Source organism: Spodoptera frugiperda, chromosome 28 (genome assembly GCF_023101765.2).
Source record: "Spodoptera frugiperda isolate SF20-4 chromosome 28, AGI-APGP_CSIRO_Sfru_2.0, whole genome shotgun sequence".
Classification (NCBI taxonomy): domain Eukaryota; kingdom Metazoa; phylum Arthropoda; class Insecta; order Lepidoptera; family Noctuidae; genus Spodoptera; species Spodoptera frugiperda.
In genome coordinates, this window is record NC_064239.1 from 10,083,108 (window position 1) to 10,106,318 (window position 23,211).

The 23,211-nt window shown below is 34.3% G+C and overlaps 3 protein-coding genes across 5 annotated transcripts in view; all 3 read left to right on the forward strand.

The window, feature by feature from the left end:
* The first annotated feature begins 191 nt into the window (after window positions 1-191).
* LOC118265317 (uncharacterized) lies at window positions 192-14,140 on the forward strand. Its single transcript, XM_050705907.1, has 10 exons — window positions 192-684; window positions 8,113-8,274; window positions 9,610-9,772; window positions 10,110-10,231; window positions 11,247-11,485; window positions 11,740-11,885; window positions 12,258-12,363; window positions 12,688-12,986; window positions 13,283-13,410; window positions 13,993-14,140. The coding sequence occupies exons 1-10, from the start codon at window positions 597-599 to the stop codon at window positions 14,088-14,090; spliced, it is 1,551 nt and encodes a 516-aa protein (XP_050561864.1). The 5' UTR covers window positions 192-596; the 3' UTR covers window positions 14,091-14,140.
* A 568-nt stretch (window positions 14,141-14,708) lies between these two features.
* On the forward strand, window positions 14,709-20,723 carry LOC118265578 (WW domain-containing oxidoreductase). The gene is made up of 7 exons (XM_050705908.1): window positions 14,709-14,910; window positions 14,995-15,232; window positions 15,548-15,816; window positions 16,217-16,396; window positions 18,472-18,586; window positions 18,711-18,851; window positions 19,467-20,723. Exons 1-7 carry the CDS (start codon window positions 14,822-14,824, stop codon window positions 19,740-19,742), a joined length of 1,308 nt encoding a protein of 435 aa, XP_050561865.1. The 5' UTR covers window positions 14,709-14,821; the 3' UTR covers window positions 19,743-20,723.
* A 449-nt stretch (window positions 20,724-21,172) lies between these two features.
* Window positions 21,173-23,211, forward strand: part of LOC118265524 (uncharacterized) — a 63,890-nt gene continuing 61,851 nt past the window's right edge. For 2 of the 3 annotated variants that reach the window (XR_007707327.1, XM_035578439.2), the window contains exon 1: window positions 21,175-21,595. Coding sequence is in view for 2 of the 3 variants with exons in the window: in XM_035578439.2 (XP_035434332.1) it covers window positions 21,530-21,595 (66 nt within the window). In the remaining variant the exon portion in view is untranslated. Of the gene's footprint in view, window positions 21,596-23,211 lie in introns of all 3 variants that reach the window. The other variant, XM_035578441.2, reaches the window with a different exon arrangement.

Below are 23,211 nucleotides of genomic sequence, written 5' to 3' on the forward strand. Positions count from 1 at the left end.
AGCTATCGTCTGGAGACACTGTTTTATCGATACTCACAACAACAACCGTTTTCCCCTTGCTTGACATTATTCAATCTTAACGAATCATTACTAGTTATTGCACTATAAAATTTTATAACTGGAATTATCAGTAAACACAACACCCCAAACAAAAGGATCTCTATCGGTCTTTAGCCGGGCAAAAGCTACAATGTCGTTCGTTAAATATAAAACAGTGGATCACAAAACATTTATGTGTTGTTAACGACGACGCATGGAACGGTCCGGGTTGATGTGAGCGAGGCACGGGACCGTAGGCCGGCCAGTATCACAAATTAATTCCTGATAAACACACGAGTTTTTAATACGCGCGCTCTTACGCTAATTACCGCTTCGCATCATTATCACTCTTCGTAAATCGGACGTGTTTTAGCACAGTTGTAATCAGTTAATTAATTGGAATAATAATCGCGTGTTTTCGTTCATCAATACGGTTTTATCTGCAGTCGCAGAAAGACGACTGAAAACAATGCTTGCTACAAGTTGTGATCTCTGTTTCTGAAATTAATATATTTTTGTTATACTTAGTTTAATTTTGTGTGTATGATATTATTATAATGGAAAATAAAATAAATACTGTTGCCGAGGATGTGGATAGTAAAGACAAATATGCAGCGGATTTGGATCAGGCGTTGGCAGTAGCAGGTAAGTTGAAAATTGTTTTTAGAAAATAAAAATAGTGTTGTGATTTTGTGTTTAGGAAGCATTTTAATATAGTTTTAAAGACTGTGACACACGCAATCTAGTCGTTGTAAGTGGCTCAGCCCAAACTCTATGTTCCATAAATAAACAAGGTAAACATAATAATTGAGGGTCGCGGCCACGCTGATATAAAATTAAACTTCATTAGATTTGATTCACTCCTGGTATAAAATCTCTATGATTTACGAATTTATTCGCATTTTCACACACATTAACTATTAGGATATTGAAGCAGAATTTTTGTACTAAAATTTAACAATCAAATCAACGCAGAAAGTAAATCAAATCGAGTTCCTGATTAGATAAATAAAGCGTATCGCATTTTAATTTGTAGTATTTTACGTTTTATCAATTATATTTTTCGTATCTTGTCAAAAAATAAGTTTTATTTATGGCCAGGGACAAACAAGTAACCATTGAAAAAAAGGATCCCTAATCACAATACACAGTTGTCCTTAGGAACAGGTTTACAAAAGGTATAAAAAAATAATGGGACACGCGAGCATCGAACTCAAATATTTTGAAACTGCATCCTGACCCAGTTCCATAATTCTACTATTTGTTGTATGATATGTGGCTTAAAAATAATGCTGTATAATAAATTATTCAGACACGTTACTATTTCGGAAAAATAAAAGTAACAACATGATTTTTTGAAGAATAAAATTACTCAGTACACTAATCTAATAATTCTCCATTTCGTTTTACACAAAAAGCGTGTGATTTTTTTATTTGTAACTATTATAGCCTAAAATGTAAAATAAGGCCTTTCCCACAGTGATATGCTATGCTAAGTTGTTGTGGATGCGATTGGCTTCCATCAATCATATTTATTGGTACACATAGCTTAACACTCATGGAAATGAACTCAGCTAAGATATGTTTTCTATATAAAAAGATGCGTGCTACGGATGGCTTCTCTACTATCAATATATCGCATACTCGAACTGCGTATCTTCCTCGCACAGCTATATAGTTTAATATCGGTAAAAACGATCACACAGTTTCACAGTTTAGTTATTACATCTTTATAACATAGTTACATAGCATATACATTTCTGGTGGAAAAGCACCATCTAAAGTGACTATAATAATAAAAATCCGGGTTGTGTAATAAATTGATAATTTATTTATTACTCTCCTCGAGGACATAAGATTTAATAAAGGATAGTATGAAAATACGATGATTTTCATCACTTTTACACGGAATTGGATTAATTAAGTAAATTACTAGAGTCCTGACGTAGCTTGAAAGTGGTAGAGCTATTTTTAAACAGGAGTTATTTGTATCGGATGTTAAACACATACAGATCAGATTTACAGTCGATAAGATACAAAAATCTGTGGATAAGAATCGATTTTTGACATAACATGTATCGTCATTCCCTCAAATATAGATCAGATTTTGGATTCAGATAGGTTATTAATTTCGATTGATAGTCGAGCAAGCATTATTAATGCTTACACAAAAGGAGGACGTATTGGCCCGGAGATTTAGGCAGTTGTCCCACCAACGGCGAGTGAACGACTAACTATCGGCTATTTTCTCGCTCAAGAAACGTACAATAGATATACTTTCCGTGTAAACAAAAGAGATGCATATACAAATAGTAGATTGCTGACTGTTCACACTGCCGGCGAGTTTCTAGTTCTAGCTCTACTCGTTACTCGTTCATCGTTGCCGGTGGGACAACTGCCTTAAGACGCCTAAAACCTTCTCCGTGTGAGAAGAGGCCTTTGATCAGCAGTGGCAACTTATAGGCTGTGGAAAACAGGAGATCACGAGTAAGTAGGTACTCATTGTGAAACCCCAGAGCAGATTGAATTATCATTGATGCGGAAATTCCGCCATAAAAGCCATGGTAAAAGTTGTTCTATCCTATGTTTATGAGCACTCATTTTATTGTTACCTCGGTACTTAATAGTTTCCTTAGTAATTATTACAGCATTATTGTAATTTACAATGTATATAATTAATTTATGATATTGCCATAACAAATCTTTACATTTTAGCGAATCGAAGCAGTATTTAGCAAACGCATTAAAAACTCCCACATTTTACAAAATCAAACTTAACATGTATAACTAAATGCAACTTCAAAATGACTGTACCGATTTCAATAATTCATATTTTATTGTGTATTTGAAGGAAAACTAAGGATAATCAGGTCAAGAAACAGCACACAATCACACGAGTAAGGACACGGGGTCGCTAGCTTATAATGTTATCCGGAGCTAGCGGACTACCTAGTGAGTTTACCGGGGCTCCGGCTCGAAAAGCGGGAGTAGGAACGGGGTGGTGCTTAGTCAGTAAGAGTCTGACACTCTCTCTTACCTCGCCCAAGGCGGCAGAAGTCATTGCATGATTATCCCCCTCAAAATAAAAGGTTATAGTGTTAATAATATACATAGGTAGTATCTACTTTCCGCTCGGTACGATTATCGTTAAAATGTAAAATTGAAATATTATCCTATAATTGTTGTTAGTAAAGTACCTCAGGTAACTATCAATTATTATAAAGAACCGGATAATTGATCCCATAAACAGGTTTATTGAATTATCCGCCTTGATTTAGAAGGTATTTCATTACCTTTTATGGCAGAACTGCGTCGTAAAGACTTGCATTTTTACCTGACTTCATTAAAATTTATGTTTTTATAGATTTATATTGTCATCTAAGCATCTTTCGCTGAACCCATCTTGTTGACTTTCAAATTGAAAAAGATTATGTTAAAACTTTAACTTGAAAAAAGATTGCGGTAAATTTTAAAAGGATAATGTACTGACAGTTTATGCAGAAGTGTAGGTAGTGCCGTATCTGCCATATCAATTATACGGGGCTCCAGGGCCACGGGGAACACCGATGTCCTTAACCAAAAATAAAAACTACCCAAAGGTCAGTAAGAGACACATTCTGGCCTGGCCCAAAGACGAGAGAAGTCATTGGACGACTTTCACCCTTAAAGAAAGGGCCACTAAACATTTTTTTACACGGTGCTCCGCCAAGACACGCTACGCCACTGAGTTTATGTTAAGTCTTTGAAATGACATTTACTATTTTAGTATCTGTTTGTTCCAACTGCTACTCACGGGATAACCAAATAATATAAATAGAATAATCATTTCATTCGTGGTATGAATTCCATATGTACCTAATCTAAAGAGCCGTCGATAAGCTTCGAAACCCTTCACATTTTATTAACTGCTGGTTATTGGCATATTAAATTAAACTATTTGTCAATATGGCTGCTTTTAGGTACCTATATTTTTGAAATAAACTAAGTAATTGGTTACATTTTGAAATAACTTTATCATTTCCTGCTTCTGAGTCAAGGTTGCGGCGTTGCATTTTATTCATACCTACAATAATTTATGTATATGTACACTTGCCAATTAAATTTTATGTTACACGTTCATGACATACAAAGGGCTTTGAGCAGGATATCATATCAATTCCTCATACTTTCAGAAACAGGTAGCAGATAATAATGTTTAGCTCACATTTGTAGATAATGTGCGTCAGCAAACTCTTAAAAGACCTTCATTAAAATCAGTTACTTTAACGTTCAACTCAACATATTCTGAGAGCTTAGTACCAGTCTGTTCTGACGTTTAACGAGATCGAAACGAGAGCGTGTTCGGTACTGTGATTGGTTGGTTCATTCGCACTGGCCAATCAGAGCTTGCGTTCTCGTTTCGATTTCGTTAAACGTAAAGTAAACGTTAAGTGGATTTTATAGATCATACGAAGGGTACTGATCTATAAAATACTCATAAACTAAAATTATAATCCAGTTGCCCTCTACGATGACACGATCTGGCAATTTTTTCATCGTCAATTTTAATTAGGTACTGTCCTATCCAGTATTTCCTTTCGAATGAATAATAATCAACGATTTTCATATTAACCTACTTATATCCTCCAATTCTAACAATATTCATACTATTTTTACATAAATACTGCAGTTAAGAAATGAGGCAAACAATTCAACGTAAAAATTGAATTCAAAACAGCGTTTAGAGTTCAAGAGTTCACGTAAACTACCGAAAATAGACATGTTAACGACCTATAATGAATACACAAATAGATAAATAACAATTGGTTTGTATGCAGTTTCGTAATAGAAGTATACTTACTGATTTTTTACACGTTTAGCCACTTAGACACAACACGAACAATTGTCTTTACCTACACCCATGGAAGACAGACGTGAGGTTATTTATGTATGTATGTTTCACTGTTTTACGTACTTTTCAAGAATATACTACTACTAATAAGATTGGATACTACTCGAGAGTAATAAAAATCTACGTGGGCGAAGCTACAGGTGGAAAGTTAGTAGTAAACAATTTCATGCCTACGCGGCATATTTCACAGTTCAAACAAAATTTTCCTATACGCGTTGTGCTGATAGCTATAAATAATGATAACATACAAAAGAGATTAGAAGATTTACTACACAATTACAACGATTAAATGTTAACGCTATCAATAAACCGCTTGCACGGTATGCTAATATTTGGACTCGTGTTTTACATACAATAACAAAATAAACAATACGATAGATAAGCCGTTACATCCTACCATATTAATAATGCTAAACTAATATTCATAAATGTGAAAACAATGTGTTTTTATTTGATGTGAGATATCAAGTAGGTACAGATTTCTATTGCGTTTCAGATAAATATTTAAACATCTATAGTACCTAATATAATAAACATACTATACTTCAACCAAGATCGATGTAAAATGTTTATAAACTATCGTTACGCCTTTTATCCCCGAAGGGGTAGGCAGAGGTGCACATTTTGGCTCTGTACAATGTATAGTGTATACCCACTTTTCACAATTTATGCTGTTAGTCCCATGCAATAGGTGGTGAGCCTATTGTCATATACTGGGCACATTTCCAGACTCCAGATGGTTGTAAACAATTACATCTAGCTGCACCAAAGAGGCACTTTTCTGTATTCCAATTCTTGTGCTGTAAAAGTATTCAGAACAGTCACTATTAAAGAGAGCGGGAATATGACACTGAGACGGACGGAATTGAAAAAATTTTGTTGTATCCTTATGGTATAATTTGTTTACAAATATTTCATGATGGCTCACGTGTAAATCTACATTTTGTTAATTAGATACCTCGGAATTCAGTTAGCCCTTTGCTCTTATTACATTGGGTAACATAACACAACTGACGTTTTGTTGTAATATAGTGTACCTACATATTATTAGTACTTATCCATCTCGGGTTCTGGAAACAACGAGTGACATAATAAATTGTATTTCAAGGACAATCCCACGCCATATTACTAGTAAATCCCACTGCCATGGTCAATATATTTATCAGTAGGAAACATCGATATGTTATGATAGGCATTCATATTTAGCCGATCCGTCTAACATTATACGTAGTTATTGTATAAAAAAGTATGTTAATATTGTCCTTTAATTTGCGAAGCAATAGACGGTAGGCAGAGAAGCATATATTTATAGAATGATGTTTTGAGTCCCATGTAATACATAGTTGATGAGCCTATTGTCATCATTTATTAACCTACATCAAAACGGTTCAACTGAAAGCTCTTGATTTCAGTTTGACCTGTATGTGTGTATGTTTGTGCGCGATTATCTCGCGTTTGGCTGAACCGCACACTATTTTTTCAGACTTAGGTGGAAGTTCAGGAATATTACTTGACTTAAAAAAATGGAGGCGGTAATGAAAATGGAAGCTGATTTCCTCTTTACGTTTTATTTTCTTTTTGCACAATCTCATTAAGTAGGGAACCAATTAACAGCTGCGTGTCTGATAACTAGGTTAGTAGGTATGCTACTACTTAAATCCTAAACTAACCTACAAAATTAATTTTGCGATGTTTTATACATTATCGGTTTGATTAAGTAAATGATTAGGTAGGTAGGCACTTTGATCCATCTCGTTGATCCACTGACTCATAAATAATAGTGTAACCATATGCTTTATTTCGTGTTTAGATTCCTGAATTAAATAATTATTAAATCTATCTATAGATGATTTATATGTATACTGTGTAGGTACATAAGTAAGTATGTTTATTAAACAAGCTAACCTATAGAAAGAAGTTTACCTACTGATTTGAAAATCACTCTATCTACGAATGCATGTAGGCAGTCCAATATTAGCTACGACATTAAGGCATAGAAAAAATTACTGACACCACGTAAAAATGTATAGTAGTTTAATCTACTTCTATTCTAAACAATAAAGACACAATTATAACATTTATGTATTATGTAATTTCATAGACTCAGTAGATATCATCCAATTGTTTTCTGTCTGATCTTCAATTTATTTGCACACGACTTATTGGCACCACGTGTAGTCGCGTGCAAATAAGTTCAAACACCAGATGTAAGATAACATACGTTACTACGAAGCTACATAAACAATACAAAAAACAAATGTATTATAGGACATACATAACTTATACACATAACTTATTTATTTCCCATCTACCTAGCTATTCATCATAGATCACACTCATCATTAGGCAATGGGCTAGTAAAAAATGTAAAAATCTTGCAGATGATAGGCGAAAATGAGAGTGTGAGAAAAAGATTTTAACTGAAATCGACAAGCCAGGAGCAATGTTACGCCAAAAACATCATAACCATGTGCAATATTATATGGCTTATTTGCAGTGTCTACCACTAAAACTAAGTAGGTACACAAATATCTGAGGTATTAGTACCTTACTAAGAAAATGGTAATACTTCCAATAATCAATCTTCTAAAATCAAAGAATAAAGCAAACGATGTTTTTTCTATAGTAAAACATGGTAATCCCATGGCCATTTCTACTGTCAGTTAATTTGAAGCAATTATTGTCACCAGACAATTGCAGTATCTAATTATGTTCTTTCCCTAAAAACGAGTATTTACCTTACGAAGTTAAGATTACCGATTTCATAATTAACATCTTATCATTTATTCTATAAAGGCCTAATTTCACATTCATTTACGAGAAGAGAGTGAACCTATTCAGGTGAATAATTCGATATACATAGCAACTAAGAAATCTACTACGTTTCGTTATATTTTCTCCAAAGATGTCCCTTCGTTCCAAATCTTCAGTCTTATAAAATCATCATCATATCAGCCACAGAACGTCCACTGCTGAACATAGGCCTCCCCCAATGACTTCCAGATAGGCTGGTTGGAAGCGACCTGCATCCACCTTAATCAGGTCGCTGTCCACATAGTGGGTAGACGTCCTACACTGCGCTTGCTGGTACGCGGCCTCCACTCGAGAACCTTTCTGCCCCTTTCTTATAAAACACTCACATGAATTATCTTCTTAATTTAATTATTTTAATTTTCTTCCAGGGCTAGGATGGTACAATATCAAATATTGCCTAGTACTGGCCCTGTTCCTCATATCAGCTATCGTGGAACCAGTCGGCTACTCCTTCGTGCTACCAGCAGCGATGTGTGATCTGGACATGACTGATGCACAAAGAGGATTCATTGCATCAATACCTTACATAGGTAAGTTAATACTATAACAAATCTTTATGTTTTTCACATTCACATAACTGGTTGACAAGATGACCCAACTAATTTCGAGCCACGTTCGGGACGTGTACTCATGAGCATACGATTTCAAAATAATTAGGTCACTGATTGTACCGCTGTAAAATCTCTTTTAGAAAGAAAGACAAACAAGAATTTGGTTCCACTGTGATACAAACAAAATAAGCAACAAAAAAGTAAGTTTGGGTAATGTTGTGGTCACGAAAGCTTGAGTCCACAGCGCTAAATTTCAGCAGTAGCCGGGTCAAAATGATAAAAAATATGATTTATGCCAAATGTGTTTTGTAAACGAACTTTGCCTTAGGACTTGTTTTACTTGTAGGTAATTCTACCAACTTAGATCTTACACACGTTTTTTTAACAATTTAATCTATTTGTACGCTCGTACGTACGTGCCGATAAAATACACATTAAATTGATAATTAGGTAGTTTATTATCTTTTAAATATGTATCTGTATCTAGAATATCTCGGAATGGAATGCGAACGACATCATTTTTATTTATTCTACTGTTTTATTTAGAACTATTATGTATCTATCTATTTATTTGGATAACAAACTTATAGTTACCACTATATAGCGTGTTGTAGTTTTCTCAGAGTCGCATAGTAATTGAGCAATTGAACACTTTGTTTTGAGTTTAGTTAACAATAGAATCACTTAATCACTTCGCACTAAAGTACCTATCATTTAAATATTGGCATCTCTCTTAGTAGTTTGTAATTAAAGTGTATAATTTCTAGATAAATTACATCACAGTAACAACACAGTAAAACTAAGGTTACGTAAAGGGTTACATTTACTTATTATGGAGGTAAATAGGTATTTATCTGATAATAATATCACTAGTTATCATCATTATATAGATGATTACCACATAGTAGAATGCATATGTCAACCCGCCTTTTTTTTTTTGATGACGGGGGGACACCTTCAAACGGCGCCTTTAGCTTTCTGGGGATAAAAGACTAGGAAGTGTGGGATTTTTACCTCACTAAAACCACCCTGGTGGCCACCCTCAGCACCTGTAAGAGGCACCGAGTTCTATAATAGACCTACTTCGAAGCCCCTCTTTCTCATCAAGCGTGTATGGTAACAGCCGCCTAAAGAAAACATATAAGAAACCTGAACCGAATTTTGCTATCTCCAGCCAGTCTATCGAAGGTGGACATTAGAGCAAACCCTTTCATGCATACGAGGCTCATTGTTCGGATGTGGACTAACATAAGCTGTTGGTATTATTATATCTATAGCCAGTGGAACCTTCAAAGTTTTCTTATCTACTTACAGGTATAGTCGCCACATCATTTCCCTGGGGTTTCCTTGTGGACACCAGAGGACGTAAGAAGATGGTCATACTCGCCTCTTTAACAGCCGGAGTCTTCGGCATACTAGCTGGCTTCATGCCAGATCTAATCACTTTCGCAATCTGCAAATTCCTCACTGCACTTTGGTAAGTTTACGTAACTAAATCTATTATTACATTTGAGTTATAAAAATAAAAAAGAAATTACCTATGCATTGTTGTCCAACATTTTAAAGTTAACATTTTTAAAAGTTAAATCATTTTAAACTCTTCTAGACCATACAGCACAAATATGTAGTTTGCCATTTGCCAATAAAACATAATGTATATCTAATAAATAGTTACATAACACAGTTAACCACATATTACTCTGTTCATTCGATACATAATTATTAATTACAATGTAGACCCAATAAAAACCTAAAGTCTTTTTAAATTTCAATGTTATTCTTTCCACCTTAACATGTAAATTACTGTTGGTCAGCATAGCCTGCCCGGCGGCAGTGCCCTACACGTTCATCGGTGAGATCCTCCCTGCCAAGAACAGGGATGTCATCCTATCCATCACCAACTCCCTACAGATTAGCGGGTCAGCTCTAGTACCATGTAAGTATTGAAACTTAACAATAGTAGGTACCAAATCAAACAAACTAATAATTGTTGTTATAGACGTTAAAAAGTTAATATCATTATCAGCAGTTTTGGCCAATTGCTGAACATAAGCTAAGTCTCTTCCATGGCACACTATTCGTATACTACCAGCCCTATATAGCCGCCTTTTCTTTTTTTGTCTTTTAATTTAAGGGCATTTATTCTTAGAACATGCCACCCAGCCACCTTTTTAAGGTCTCTCGTTCATAGGTGTGTGTCCCGTATATGTATGTAATTAATCGGTCGTAACGGTAGGTGGTCTCCAGAATTATTTTCAAAAAAGACGCTAAAATCAATCCAGTTTATAAATACAACATTCTTCGAAGAAAACCTAATAAGTATCTACGTACATAACTATCAAAAGATCTCAAATCGATTGACCTCGAAACCTGAAAAAGATTTGGATAGAAATAAGCAATCAGAAATGGAGTAATTAAAAACTAAGTACCTATTGCATAACATAAATACAACGCCCACCCCAGAAACCGTTATCTTTATATTTGAATGACTCCACAAAATTTATAATAGATAAGTGCTAAGTAATGTAATCATGATAAAATAATGAACTTCGGATTGTCTTCATGATTTTTATAATTCGTTTTCTTTTACGAGTTTTGCCACCCAATGATTCACTGATTGTTGCCATATGTATTGATATGTATTAGGTATAAAGTAACTATTACAGTATCTTTTAAAGAAAAAAAAAAGATATAGTTTAGCGATTATCACTAGTGGCGCCACTGGTGATAATCGCTGATTCACATTGTAACAAATCATGCTTTAGTAATTTCTTTTAACTGTTCATGAAACAAAATTGCATGCTTCATAGATACTCCTACTCCTTACTAGTAGCGTGTCACGACTGTCAGGTTTTTACATTGTATAAAATTGTCTAAGATGGTTGTACATTAAGAGAATACTTAGAAGTCCTTTGACAAGGTTAAACCTAATCGGTTATTTTATTTTCCAGTACTTGCTTGGGCTATATTGCCTTTGGACTTCCGGATAGACTTTGGACTATACCTGTTCAGACCATGGAGGCTTTTAACAATGATGTACGCAGCCTTCTACATCTTAGCAGCTGTTTTACTACTCTTTGGTCCAGAGAGTCCAAAATACTTAGTATCTCAGGGCAAAATGGACGAAGCACTCAAAATTCTGCAAGTTATGTATGCAGAGAACAAAAAGAAAGCGCCTGAAGATTTTCCGGTAATTACCCTTTTTATTTTACATACATACATACATTCACGCCTGTCTCCCATGGGAGTGGGCAGAGACAATGGAACGCCAATTGTTACGAATCTTACATACCTCTTTCGCTTCGTCAAGTCAGTCAGTCTTTTCATGCATATTCGTCGGTTTAAATAACCTTTATTTTCTTCTTATCATACTTTAAGAATATGACTAATGTTCACAGTTATTAACTAGTAATTCAGTATTCTAACTAGGATTTTCTATTTCAGATTAAACGACTGATTGCTCCTCCCCGTGACACTGAAAAGAAAAGTTTCCTGAAAACGTTAAAAGTCCAAAGTGTACCATTATTCAAACCGCCATATTTGAAATGGTTTGCGTTGAATGGATTCCTTATGTTTGGAATATTCTCAGTGTAAGTTTAAATGAAACTATACTCTTATTCGATATAGAATAGAATCAGGCGTTACTTTGCGGAAATTCATGCTACACTAACAATCCATTAGATTTTTAGTTTTAATTCCTTTTATAGAGATGTATTTTTTTAACCTACGGCAATTGCGGACTGGAGGGTGGTGCTGCACACCGCATATTAAAAGATACATCTATAAGCAGAAATAAAACTAAAAATGTAATGTATTGTTAGTATACTCTAATTCACAGATAGATCTCACATTTTATCATAGAATACTAATAACTTATCAAACTCCAATGAGTTTATTATAAAGTATTGACTGCAAAACTAGAATCAACTGCATGTAGACTAAAACACTAAATTCTGTTTCAGATTAAACGGTCTGTACATGTGGGTACCAGATGTACTAAACAGGGTGCTCACTGGCGACGGTGAAGGCAAAACCGCTTGTGACGTCATTTTTGATAGACTGAATCAGGTTAGTATTGACCGAGATGAGAACATCCATATTGTGTTCGAAGAACCAACCTATAAGTAGGGATGGTGACGGGGTATGAAAATTAAAAATGTATTTAGTCCGTCAGTTAGTAATTAAAAAATATTAGACACGTATTATAATCAACAAGACGGACATTAAAATAAAAATCATCTACTCTATTATTCTAACGCTAGAATTTAAGAAATCGTCATTTAGTTCGATGCATCAATTTCTAAGCACATTCCTATTTATTTCAACTCAGGCACTTTTGTAAGAAATCTCCAATTCATTTACTCATTGAATATTCATGTTCTTGTGTTTCAGACGGTAGACGCAGACGCTGAATGCGTGGATACCATAGAAAATATTACTTTTGTGATAAATTCAGTGGCCAACATAAGTTGTGCCGTATTATCAGTGGCCGTCAGTAGTACAGTCAAGTTCATAGGCAAGAAGAGACTTCTGATCGCATTGTTCTTCGTGATAGGAACCTTCTGTGTTCTCATCAACTTTATAACTCAAGATATGCTCTTTGCTGTACTTCTGTCATCTTTCCCCATCATGGGTCTGGCATTAGGGCCAGTTAATGCCTATGCCGTGGAGTTCTTCCCTACGAATTTGAGGTAAGTTCTGTTCAGAACAGAAGTTTAGTAACAGTCTGTAATAAACTTCAAGCTAATTGCCATAAACTAAACACAATTGGCGCTTTTGATTTTTATTAATAAGGAGATACATAGATATTGAGAATTTTTAAAATCTAGTTATGTAAGAATTAACACTTTTCCGGATACAAAAATGTATTCTTTTAGGTATGTAGCTATAAGTATTTTTTTTTTTTACAAAAAAAAAAAAAAAAGCTATAAGTATTGCAAGTACAGAGTTACCTGCATAATATAACGTTTATGTTTATTCATTGCAGGGGCATGGCAATAGGTCTGACAATGATGATCGGACGTATCGGATCTATAATCGGCACCAACGTCGCTGGGATCCTGCTTAATGTGTTCTGCGAATTGACATTCTATCTTTTTGGAGGTTTATTACTATGTAAGTATACCTACCTAATTTGGTTGACATCTGCTGCAAATCTACTGTATGCTATGTTAGGTATACGCAGTATCGCAGTCAAACTGCAAAGCTTATGCACAAAACTACAAAATTGAGAAGCATTTAGAAACGGGTCTGCATTACAACCGGAATAAAATGTTGTGGATCATGTAATGATTTTTCTGACGGGAATCGAACCCGCGGCAGCGGTCGTTCACCAAACCTATATACAAACCATGTAGTCTGGATGCAGGTTAGACGTATATACCTACTTTATGACCCACCCTTACTCTGTGGTTGCAACTGAAATCCTTACATACTGGTTATTAAATAAAATATAGATACCTAATTTCAAAACTGGAAATGTGCTTACTTTATCATTTATATTCAAGGTTGGTTTAATTGACGCATATAACAGCTCACGCATAAAATAAACATGTACCTACGCAATAAATAACTTTTTCCGCTCAATAAATCTAAATAGGTACCAACCTACTTGACTCGTATATTATTATGCTATTACCCATGTATGAGTGTTGATTATTCAGATGAATTCTAATTATGTATATAATTTTCTTTCAGTTTGTGGCGTGCTCTCGTTCGTGCTACCAAGTTCCCAAAGCCCACCAACAAATAAGAAAGTTCAACAAATAGAAGATGAAGTTAGTACCAGGCTGTGAAACTAGTGCTTAAATTGTATTTCATAAAATTATATTAAGTTTTTTATATTGTTCAGTCTTTTATTTCAAATAATTTCTCTATTTACCTACCTACCTGCACAAATTATTTACGACCTTTCTCTATCCTCAGTAGCGCATTATTATGAAGGGCTATGCTCAGTGATTCTTTGTTAGCAATCTAGAGACGAAATAAAGCCGCTGACATAGTCCAGCAGATTAGCAAGCTGGAGTGGACTGCCACTCCAACTCAGAAAATTTATAACAAGCAGACCAGCAAGTGCAGTGTAGGCCATCCACCCACAAGGTGAACGACTTGTAGGAAGCCTATGTTCAGACCAGTAGAACCTTTCATTGCGATTTTAATTTCAAAACATTTCATCACTGAAATTGTTAAATTATGTTGAGTTTTGTTTTAGCGCGAAACCTATACATCTGTGAAAAAACTGGCCAAACATATTCAGTAACTCATTTAGGTTTCTCTCTTTACTGTTGCAGTAGACACGAAACGTTAACTTTTTTAATATCTGTGGCACTGACATCGGGAAAATAAATGACAAGCATGACAAGTATGACAACTGACACATGACAAGTATGACAACTGACACACTATCAAGTGTCACACTATCAAAATATTTTCATGTTATATTTTGTATTGAATACATACGACTACACGACTGTTCTTTGCGAAACTTAGTGTTAAACCGGTTTATTTCCGAAATAAATTAATTATAATGCATCACGTAGAATCGGACAGTGAAGATGAATTACCTTCGGGATGGGAACAGAAATCGACTGAAGATGGAAATGTTTATTTTATAAAGTAAGTCGCTATTTAAATATCTCACTTACGATCGGGATTTTATCTTAATCTATTAACAAAAAATGATTGATCTTTGTACTCTAGTACTTTGAACAATAAGACGCAATGGACACATCCAAGGACAGGGCGAAAGAAAGAAATACCTAAGGAGCTTCCTTATGGCTGGACGAAAACATTTGATGAAGAGGATAGAGCAGTCTATGTGCAAAAAGAAACTGGTACTAAAACGTACGTGGACCCCCGGCTAGCTTTTGCCACAGACGCAAAAGAACACGTTCATGATTTTCGTCAAAGGTTCGATGCTTCATCTACAGCTTACCAGGTCAGTTTCATAAAATATTTAATTTAAAAATTACACTTGCCTTTAGTCTAACTGGAATTAGCATAATTATTACTCTATACCTAAGTTTATCAAATAACCTTTTAACTTTCTTTTCTTTGATCTTTATGTTTTATAGTCTACATTTTGAGTAAATGTGATAAAAAATCAAATGAATTAAATCTTGATATGCCGCAGAACAAACAGAATGCATGAACGCAGATCCACGCGAGACACAACATGTATTCTATTATGTCATACAAACATGAGGTTAATTATCTATTATTAGTTAAAACCTGTGAATTTTATCTTTTCTAGATACTACATGGAGTAGACTTATCAGGCAAGTATGCGCTGATAACTGGTTCCAATGCAGGCATTGGGTTCGAAACTGCCAAGTCTCTGGCAAGACATGGCTGCAGTGTCATATTTGCTAACAGGAATATGGAGTCAACAAAGGAAGCTATACAAAAAATACTGCAAGATACTAAAGCATCGGAAGAAGACTTGAAAGCTGTGCATTTAGATTTATGCTCCTTTGAAAGTGTTAGGAAATGTGCAGCAGCCATCAAATCAATGATTTCAGAGTAGGTATATTTACGATAATTCATAATTTCTAATGATTTTCAAAAAGTATTATTTATATTAGTTCTTTTCCTATTGGAAGGCATACGAACAGCCAACTCGCAGAGGCCCCATATATTTTGTGTTGTGGAAAAATAATATTTGTCACCAACCCTGAAACTATAAATGTGCAATAATAATAGACAATGAAAGCAGTTTAATATTTTGAGAATCACTTCTCTAACACTCTCAAAAGTCACATTAATTAATTTCTAATTTTTGAATTAATAAACCCAATACTAAGCACACCCGTCTACCACGGAATTCACAACATGACAGGAATAAAGTCAATATAGCATCATAATGTGCATTTCCACATACCATTTCGAAAACTAAAAGACATGTTGTATATTTATTTTGCAGTCGTCTGGATATGTTAATTCTAAATGCTGGTATTTTTGGAGTGCCATACACAGAAACAGTGGATAAAATTGAGATGACCTGCCAAGTCAACCACTTAAGTCATCTGTACTTGGCCATATTGTTGGAACCTCTACTGAAGAAGGGATCTCGAGTTGTATTTGTCTCTTCAGAGTCTCACAGGTATTTTAATGTTTTTGTTTTTAATGTTAATAGATGAATTATGGCTTTGTAGGAAATAGGAATCTGTTTTCCTATTATTAATTATTAAACACCATTGTCAGAAAAGTGTAACAACCATTGTGAGAATTACAGGACAATTTATAGGTAAACTGTTTAAATATTTTATAAATACATCATCAGGTCATTGTTCTGCCATATACACATACATAATTATTGAAATATGATCAATAGGGTGTCCCAAAAAAATAAAAGTCGTTTTTTTTGAACGCATACCCTCTAATTATTTTCGAATAGTGTCAACATACACGTATATAAAGTTTCATTTACCTAGAAGCACAGCAACCCGTGCCGACTTGCCTTGATACATGTCAGTACTTGCATATTTTGACGCGTCGGAGTTATCGTATCGCAGTGCTTGTTATTACTTGTTTGATTTATTAGGGAACATATTGTTTTCGTTTAGTCAAGATGTCAGGGGTATTACGCAGTTCTAAAAAGTGCATATTCTTGATAGATGATTTAAAACATTAAATTACCGGTTCGAAATTGCCCTCCAATGGCCAAGTATTGGCAGTTTTGTTTTACAACATTCGCGAAGATAATATAATCAATGAAAGTCCAATCCTAAATATTCGTGAATGTATTATTTATTAGGAAAAAGCCCGTATATCAACTAAAGCATCACCTAACTGAGTTAAGAAGCTAGTGACCTTATATAACAAGTTTGGCGAGATCTACAAAAAAAAAATACGAACAAAACCCAAGACTTATTTAAACGGCCTCATCAAGTTTATTTCTAATTTGGACAATTTATTCGACATTGCATATCAGATTTGACGCTCAATAAAGATAGATGAAGATGGGATCTTCTTGCAGCGACAGAAAGAGTCTGGCAGGCCTGGTCACTTAGCTGAAGTGGACAAAAACCGGATCCTCGGTAAACTCGCTAGGTAGGCCGCAGCTCCAGATCAGATATCAGCCTTACTGGGCCCATGTATGGTGGTTTGATGGCTATTTGTGCCGCACGGGTCTGGTTCTGGTCGGGCGACGAGCTACCTTTTGCTCGCCGTCCGCAGACCCGCACTTACGGTGGCCAGAGATCGTTGCGCGATCCCCGACGCCCGGAGTGCCTCTCGTGACGGCTGGATCTTGAGAAGGTTGGTTTCCTTACGCGTCCCGCTTCTCCTTAGCTAGCATGACTGCTTTCCAGAAGAAGGAGATCGCATCCCAGTCTCCCTCGCTCCGCACCATGGATTGAACCAATGTCGGCCGCGAGAGGTCGCCGTCGCCGAGCACATCCCTGAGGATACGGCGGTGTTCAAGCCCATACAGGCCATACGGCCACCTATACACCAATTTGTTCCAACGTGTCCTTCAGGCGGTCACTAATGAGGCACTTGGACTCAACATTGACGATTATTCCATATATAACTCCTCCAAAAGCAAGGCCTTATTCGATCATTTTAAAATTGATGACAGTTTCCTACACTAGGTCCTATTCATAGTCAAAGAATGCAATTTTTCTAGAAGTTAAGGCACACATGTTAATACTGAAGCCGTTAATGATACAGCCAATGAGGGAGCAGTGAAATTAATGCAAAATTTCCACGAAAAAAATCACACTTGAAAAGGAACAAAAACAGTCGTTACTACATTGCGCACAGGAACACAGACTGAAATACCCTGACTGTAGAATAATGCCATTACAGAGGAAATTTTATATATAATATTATTTTAATAATAAATAAATATTTACAATAATAAAAAATATTAATTCATAACATTAAAGCTAACTTAAAGTGATTTTCCTTCCAATCTCCATACAATTTTTTCTTAAAACTTTGACATCAAGTCGGCACGGGTTCCCGTTATCCGATACCAATGATATTTTTTATTTTAGTTATTAGGGTCAAATAGAAAAAATATAGAGGGTATGCGTACTTAAAATCGAAAATTTTTTTTTCGCCCTACTTGGCTGGGACACCCTAATGATCAATGTATATGTATAATATGTATATGTATATGGCTTACTTTAATTTTACGTATTGAACTTTATGTTATGATTCATTTTCCAGGTTTGCGAGTCTTAAGAATGTCTTCAACCTGCAAAATCTTGCATTTCCCAGAGAATCCTACAGTTCCATGATGGCCTATAACAACTCGAAATTGTATAATGTTATAAGTGCAAAGGTAAATAATAATAATATAAAATTTTATATAATAAAATCCAACAAACATAATAATATTCTGTGATATATTTAGTGAGGTAATTTTTAAACCAAAGTTTTTAAATAATTGTTCTTAAAATTTTCAGATATTGAGTGAAGAGTGGAAGAGTAAAGATATCCTTGTGAACTCACTTCACCCAGGTAACATGGTGTTCACAAATTTAAGCAAGTCATGGTGGCTGTTCAGATTGGCATTTGCACTAGTCAGACCTTTCACTAAATCTTTGGTAAGTAAAGTATGACAAAAAATACATTATAAAGAGTCATAGTTTGAAAGTAATAAAGCAAGAACTGACATGAACATCTTGTGGCTGCTAATGACATGAAATATATTGTTATACTAGCGGACCCGACAGACGTTGTCCTGTCTACACGTCTTTAATTAGATTTTAATAAGCTAAAACATTCTGGACCTTTTTGGTGAAAATTATTATTCAAATGTTATGACAATATCTAACGTCATTAATATTTGACACTGCGATGGTAGCGCCGTCTGTCGGATCCAATGTAAAACATTCCAAAATCAACAACTACTAATAAATTAAAAATTAACAAAAAAACTTTGTCCAGCGGACAAAATTGTGAATCTAAACCATTCTCAGATCCTCTTGAACATACACAAAAAGTTTCATCAAAATCGGTCTAGTCGTTTAAGAGGAGTTCAGTGACATACACACTTACAGAAGAATTAAATATATAAAGATAATTATGAACGTAATTACATAAGAATATATTGATTCTCTGAGGGTCAAGCCAGGTTTACCCTAAGGCAAGAAGCAAGCTATGTATTTTCATTTTCAACTACAAGATACACATACTTAACCATCATTTTCATGTTACAGCAACAAGCAGCTGCAACAACAGTGTACGCCGCAACAGCCCCAGAGTTACGAGGTGTAACCGGCCTATACTTCAACAACTGTTTTTACTGTGAAGAGTCAGCAATGGCACGCGACAAGAACATTGCTCAAGAAGTATTCGCTCTGTCGCTCAAAATGATAGCAGATCGCGTTGGCACTGAGGATCTGAAAAAATACATGGACAAATTCAATACTACACAATCTGTTAAGAAAGAGGAAAATACAAATGAAGAAAAACAATCTGACAAAAAGGAATAAATTAAAAATCTATAAATATTGTAAAGCTGAAGAGTTTGTTTGTTTGTTTGTTTAATCGCGTTAATCTTCGGAACTACTGGTTCGATTTCAATAATTCTTTTTGTGGTGGGTAGTGCATTTATCGAGGAAGCCATAAGAGGAGCCAAGCAGAGCGGGTAAAACCGTGCGGAAGTAGCTAGTAAATAATATTTTGGTATAATTATGGGATCTTAAAATAATCATCAGTATTTTGATATAATTGTAATATTATAAAAATGTCAACAGTAACTATGTATTGTAAATGTTTACTGTAGTGTACCTTATTGTATTTTTCATGTACAGAAATCAGTTATTGGCACTATGAACAGTATTTAATGTTAATTTATTTGCAATGTGCATTATTGTTTTGGATAAGGGGTAAATGGGGAATTTCGGTGATGACCAGTGTCTGTTAGTAAAATGTTTGACATTGTATTTTTATATTAACATTCCAGTATATTTGTTGCTGGGTGTAGCTCGTAAGATGTACCTGAAAAAATAAATTCGATGAAAAGGTAGATTTTAAAATATTATTTCTTTTGTCAACACAAAATGTGTAATACTAAGTGTTGTTGAAGTTACTAACTTCATGTTATATGATAATTTGTAATAGCTATATCATGACTTTAAAACTATTTCTGGTGTTTAACAATAGAATTACAGCTGTTTTATTTATAACTGTAGTGCGTATATAAGTTGTATACAAATCTTTTACTTACTATAAGTTAATTGTTTAATCATAAAACATTTATGTATTTATTCAACTTTTACAATCTTGATGTGTGTATCATTGTTGAATAGAGATATATATAGAATAGAGATAGACAAAATAATATTAAATTCCGATTATGAAATCGCATAACTAAAACTTGTATAAAATTATCTTGGCAACCCGAAAACCATTTTATTATTATTGATAAAAACTATTTTTTATTCCCAATAAATATGAAGAACAAATATAAACTTTTTTATTATAATACCTCATTTTAACAACAGTTTTAAAAACGAAATTAAATATACATTATACAATATTTTCTAAAGTAGATGAATCTAGATTGTACCTTGTTCTTACTTGTCTGGGTCTTTGACATTAATTTTTTTATTCAACCTAAAAAGGGATTCAAACTAATCCCGCCATTATTATATCTACCTCCGAGACTTTGAGCACCAAAGCACCTTCCTCCCAAAGTATAGGCGAATTTCCACCTTTTTTCTTTATCTCGTCTATCATCTGCGCCGATATATTTATATTCCAAAGAGAATTCATTCCTTTAGATTATTTATCCGAAAAAACGCCCATCTCTAGTCAACACAGATTAAATATACTCGGATTTTCGGATATTTATGTTATGTTGAGAATTTAAGCCCTTCACGTAATGTTTTTGTGATCTGTGGAATTAAAAGATGGCGACTTTGACATTTATATGTGTCAAGGTAAATAAATTGTCAAGAAGTATTGGGTAGCGAATTATAATAATTATTAAATTGAGATTTAGGCAAATATTTAATGTTTTATTGTTTGTGTTTTAATTGAATAACATTCCATTGTATGTAATTTATGCATAAAATATCAAAGTTATGATAGTACTTGCTAATAGTGTACCAAAATATAGGCTCAACGATGCTCGTTCGGACGCTCCTAACGGTCGTAGAATTTCCTTTAAATCATAGAAAATGTTCCAAGAATCTAGAAAATAAGTAATGTTGTTGTTGATAATGGTTGTGTGTGTACTTAAAACTATAAAAAGTTAGTGATTGCGTTCGCCAAGATGGGGGATAAGATGAATAGAGAATACTTCGAGCCTGGGGCCACAGCCTTCAACTATAATAATGTGGTAAGTTTAATCATATTGCTTAACTTTTACTTTTCAGCACTGTGAAATAACTGTAAAAACAATCATAATTAAACAGGTCATTTAATTCTCAAATTATATTAACATATTTACCTGTCTTTACTGCCAATTTTGTTTGTATGATTAATATGAATTAAGTTTAAAGTGTACTATGTCTTGTGCTTGTCTGAATTAACCTTGGAGTAAGTCTAAATCATTGAAACAAAGACATTTGCTTTCAGTATGTATGAATTTTGATGCAGTTATTGAATGAATTAATAATTTTAAAAGAATACCCCCCAGTGAGATGATTGTTTTTACTTCTCTTTCCATTGGCAGAATCATAATGAAAGTTATGTTAAACAGAAATTTTACAATTGAAAAGGTTTACTAACATCGGAATTCAATGTTTAAAACATTATAACAAGGTCTTATTTTACTTAAACAATATTTAGGTAGTTACTAGGTAACTATACATAACAGGATGTAAGATTATTCTAGTATTATTGACAAGTAAGCGCATCTGCTTTGAAGTAAAATCCTGTTTGCAAGGTTTCATTATTTCTGCGATATAAACATGTAGTGGCAACTAAAGTACTTTATTTTTATTGTGTATTTGTAAAAAACATAAGTTTAACGGTGAAAACTTGTTGTTAGCAAATCTATTATATAAAAATAAGTCAGGTTTTCCTTCCTGACGATATAACTCCAGAACGCACTAGCCGATTTCCACGGTTTTGCATTCGTTGGAAAGGTCACGGGCTCCATGAGGTTTATAGCAAAGAAATTTTGAAAAAAATTAAAAAAAAAAGCAGGAACACAGGAAAATCATTGGTGGCGAAACGGAGTTCGCCTGGTTTGCTAGTTAGATATAAATTAAGTTATTAAAATTATTAATAGTCTGTAAGCTTTCCTAACAATAAATAAATAAATTTGGTCCTGAAGTGGTTTAAACAGAAATTCTAGCAATTTCAGTTTCTTTTCTCTCTCTTATGTACTAGGAAATTACTCATACATAATTATTATCTTCAGTTGTCATTAGCACTGGCTTAGTAAAATGTACCTAACTTATAAAATTATTGCAGTCACCTTGCAGATAAACATATTATATCTTTCATTAAATATTGTGACAAGACTTAGGTACCATATTTTTGATTTCTCATACTCTTACTGGCCGTGAGATTCTTCCGCTGAATATGATTTTTAGTTCCTGTTATTGTATTTCAATGTTTAAGAATTTATGAAATTTGTGTAAAATATCAAGAGAAATAGTTACTAACACAATTAAAATTTAATACCTAATTTTATTAAGACAATAAAAGGTTGCATTACCATATAATCTGCTGCAACAAGGGCCTATATTACGCTGTCACATTAACTTGACTTATTACTGGAATGCAAGATACTACCTCCTTTCCTAAATTTGCCCGGCATATAAGTACTAAAGCCTGCCGCAAGATTGAGTGGGCTTCACTCGGTAGTAAGTTTTGCCCACCACTGGTCCGACATACGGCAGACATGTCTAACCATCAAGTTTATAACCATCTACATAAGTTTCATTTGTGAGTGCTTGCTAACTTGCACTTTGTACTTCAAGTACTTGTCTACCTAATGAATGC

Bases quoted from the DNA above. Each gene is read 5' to 3' on its own strand.
- LOC118265317 (XM_050705907.1), top strand. From the start codon at position 597: ATGGAAAATAAAATAAATACTGTTGCCGAGGATGTGGATAGTAAAGAC. The intron at 11,886-12,257 runs GTAAGTTTAAAT...ATTCTGTTTCAG, and splicing joins ATGTTTGGAATATTCTCAGT to ATTAAACGGTCTGTACATGT. The intron at 12,987-13,282 runs GTAAGTTCTGTT...TATTCATTGCAG, and splicing joins TTCTTCCCTACGAATTTGAG to GGGCATGGCAATAGGTCTGA.
- LOC118265578 (XM_050705908.1), top strand. From the start codon at position 14,822: ATGCATCACGTAGAATCGGACAGTGAAGATGAATTACCTTCGGGATGG. The intron at 16,397-18,471 runs GTATTTTAATGT...TTCATTTTCCAG, and splicing joins GTCTCTTCAGAGTCTCACAG to GTTTGCGAGTCTTAAGAATG. The intron at 18,587-18,710 runs GTAAATAATAAT...TAAAATTTTCAG, and splicing joins ATAATGTTATAAGTGCAAAG to ATATTGAGTGAAGAGTGGAA.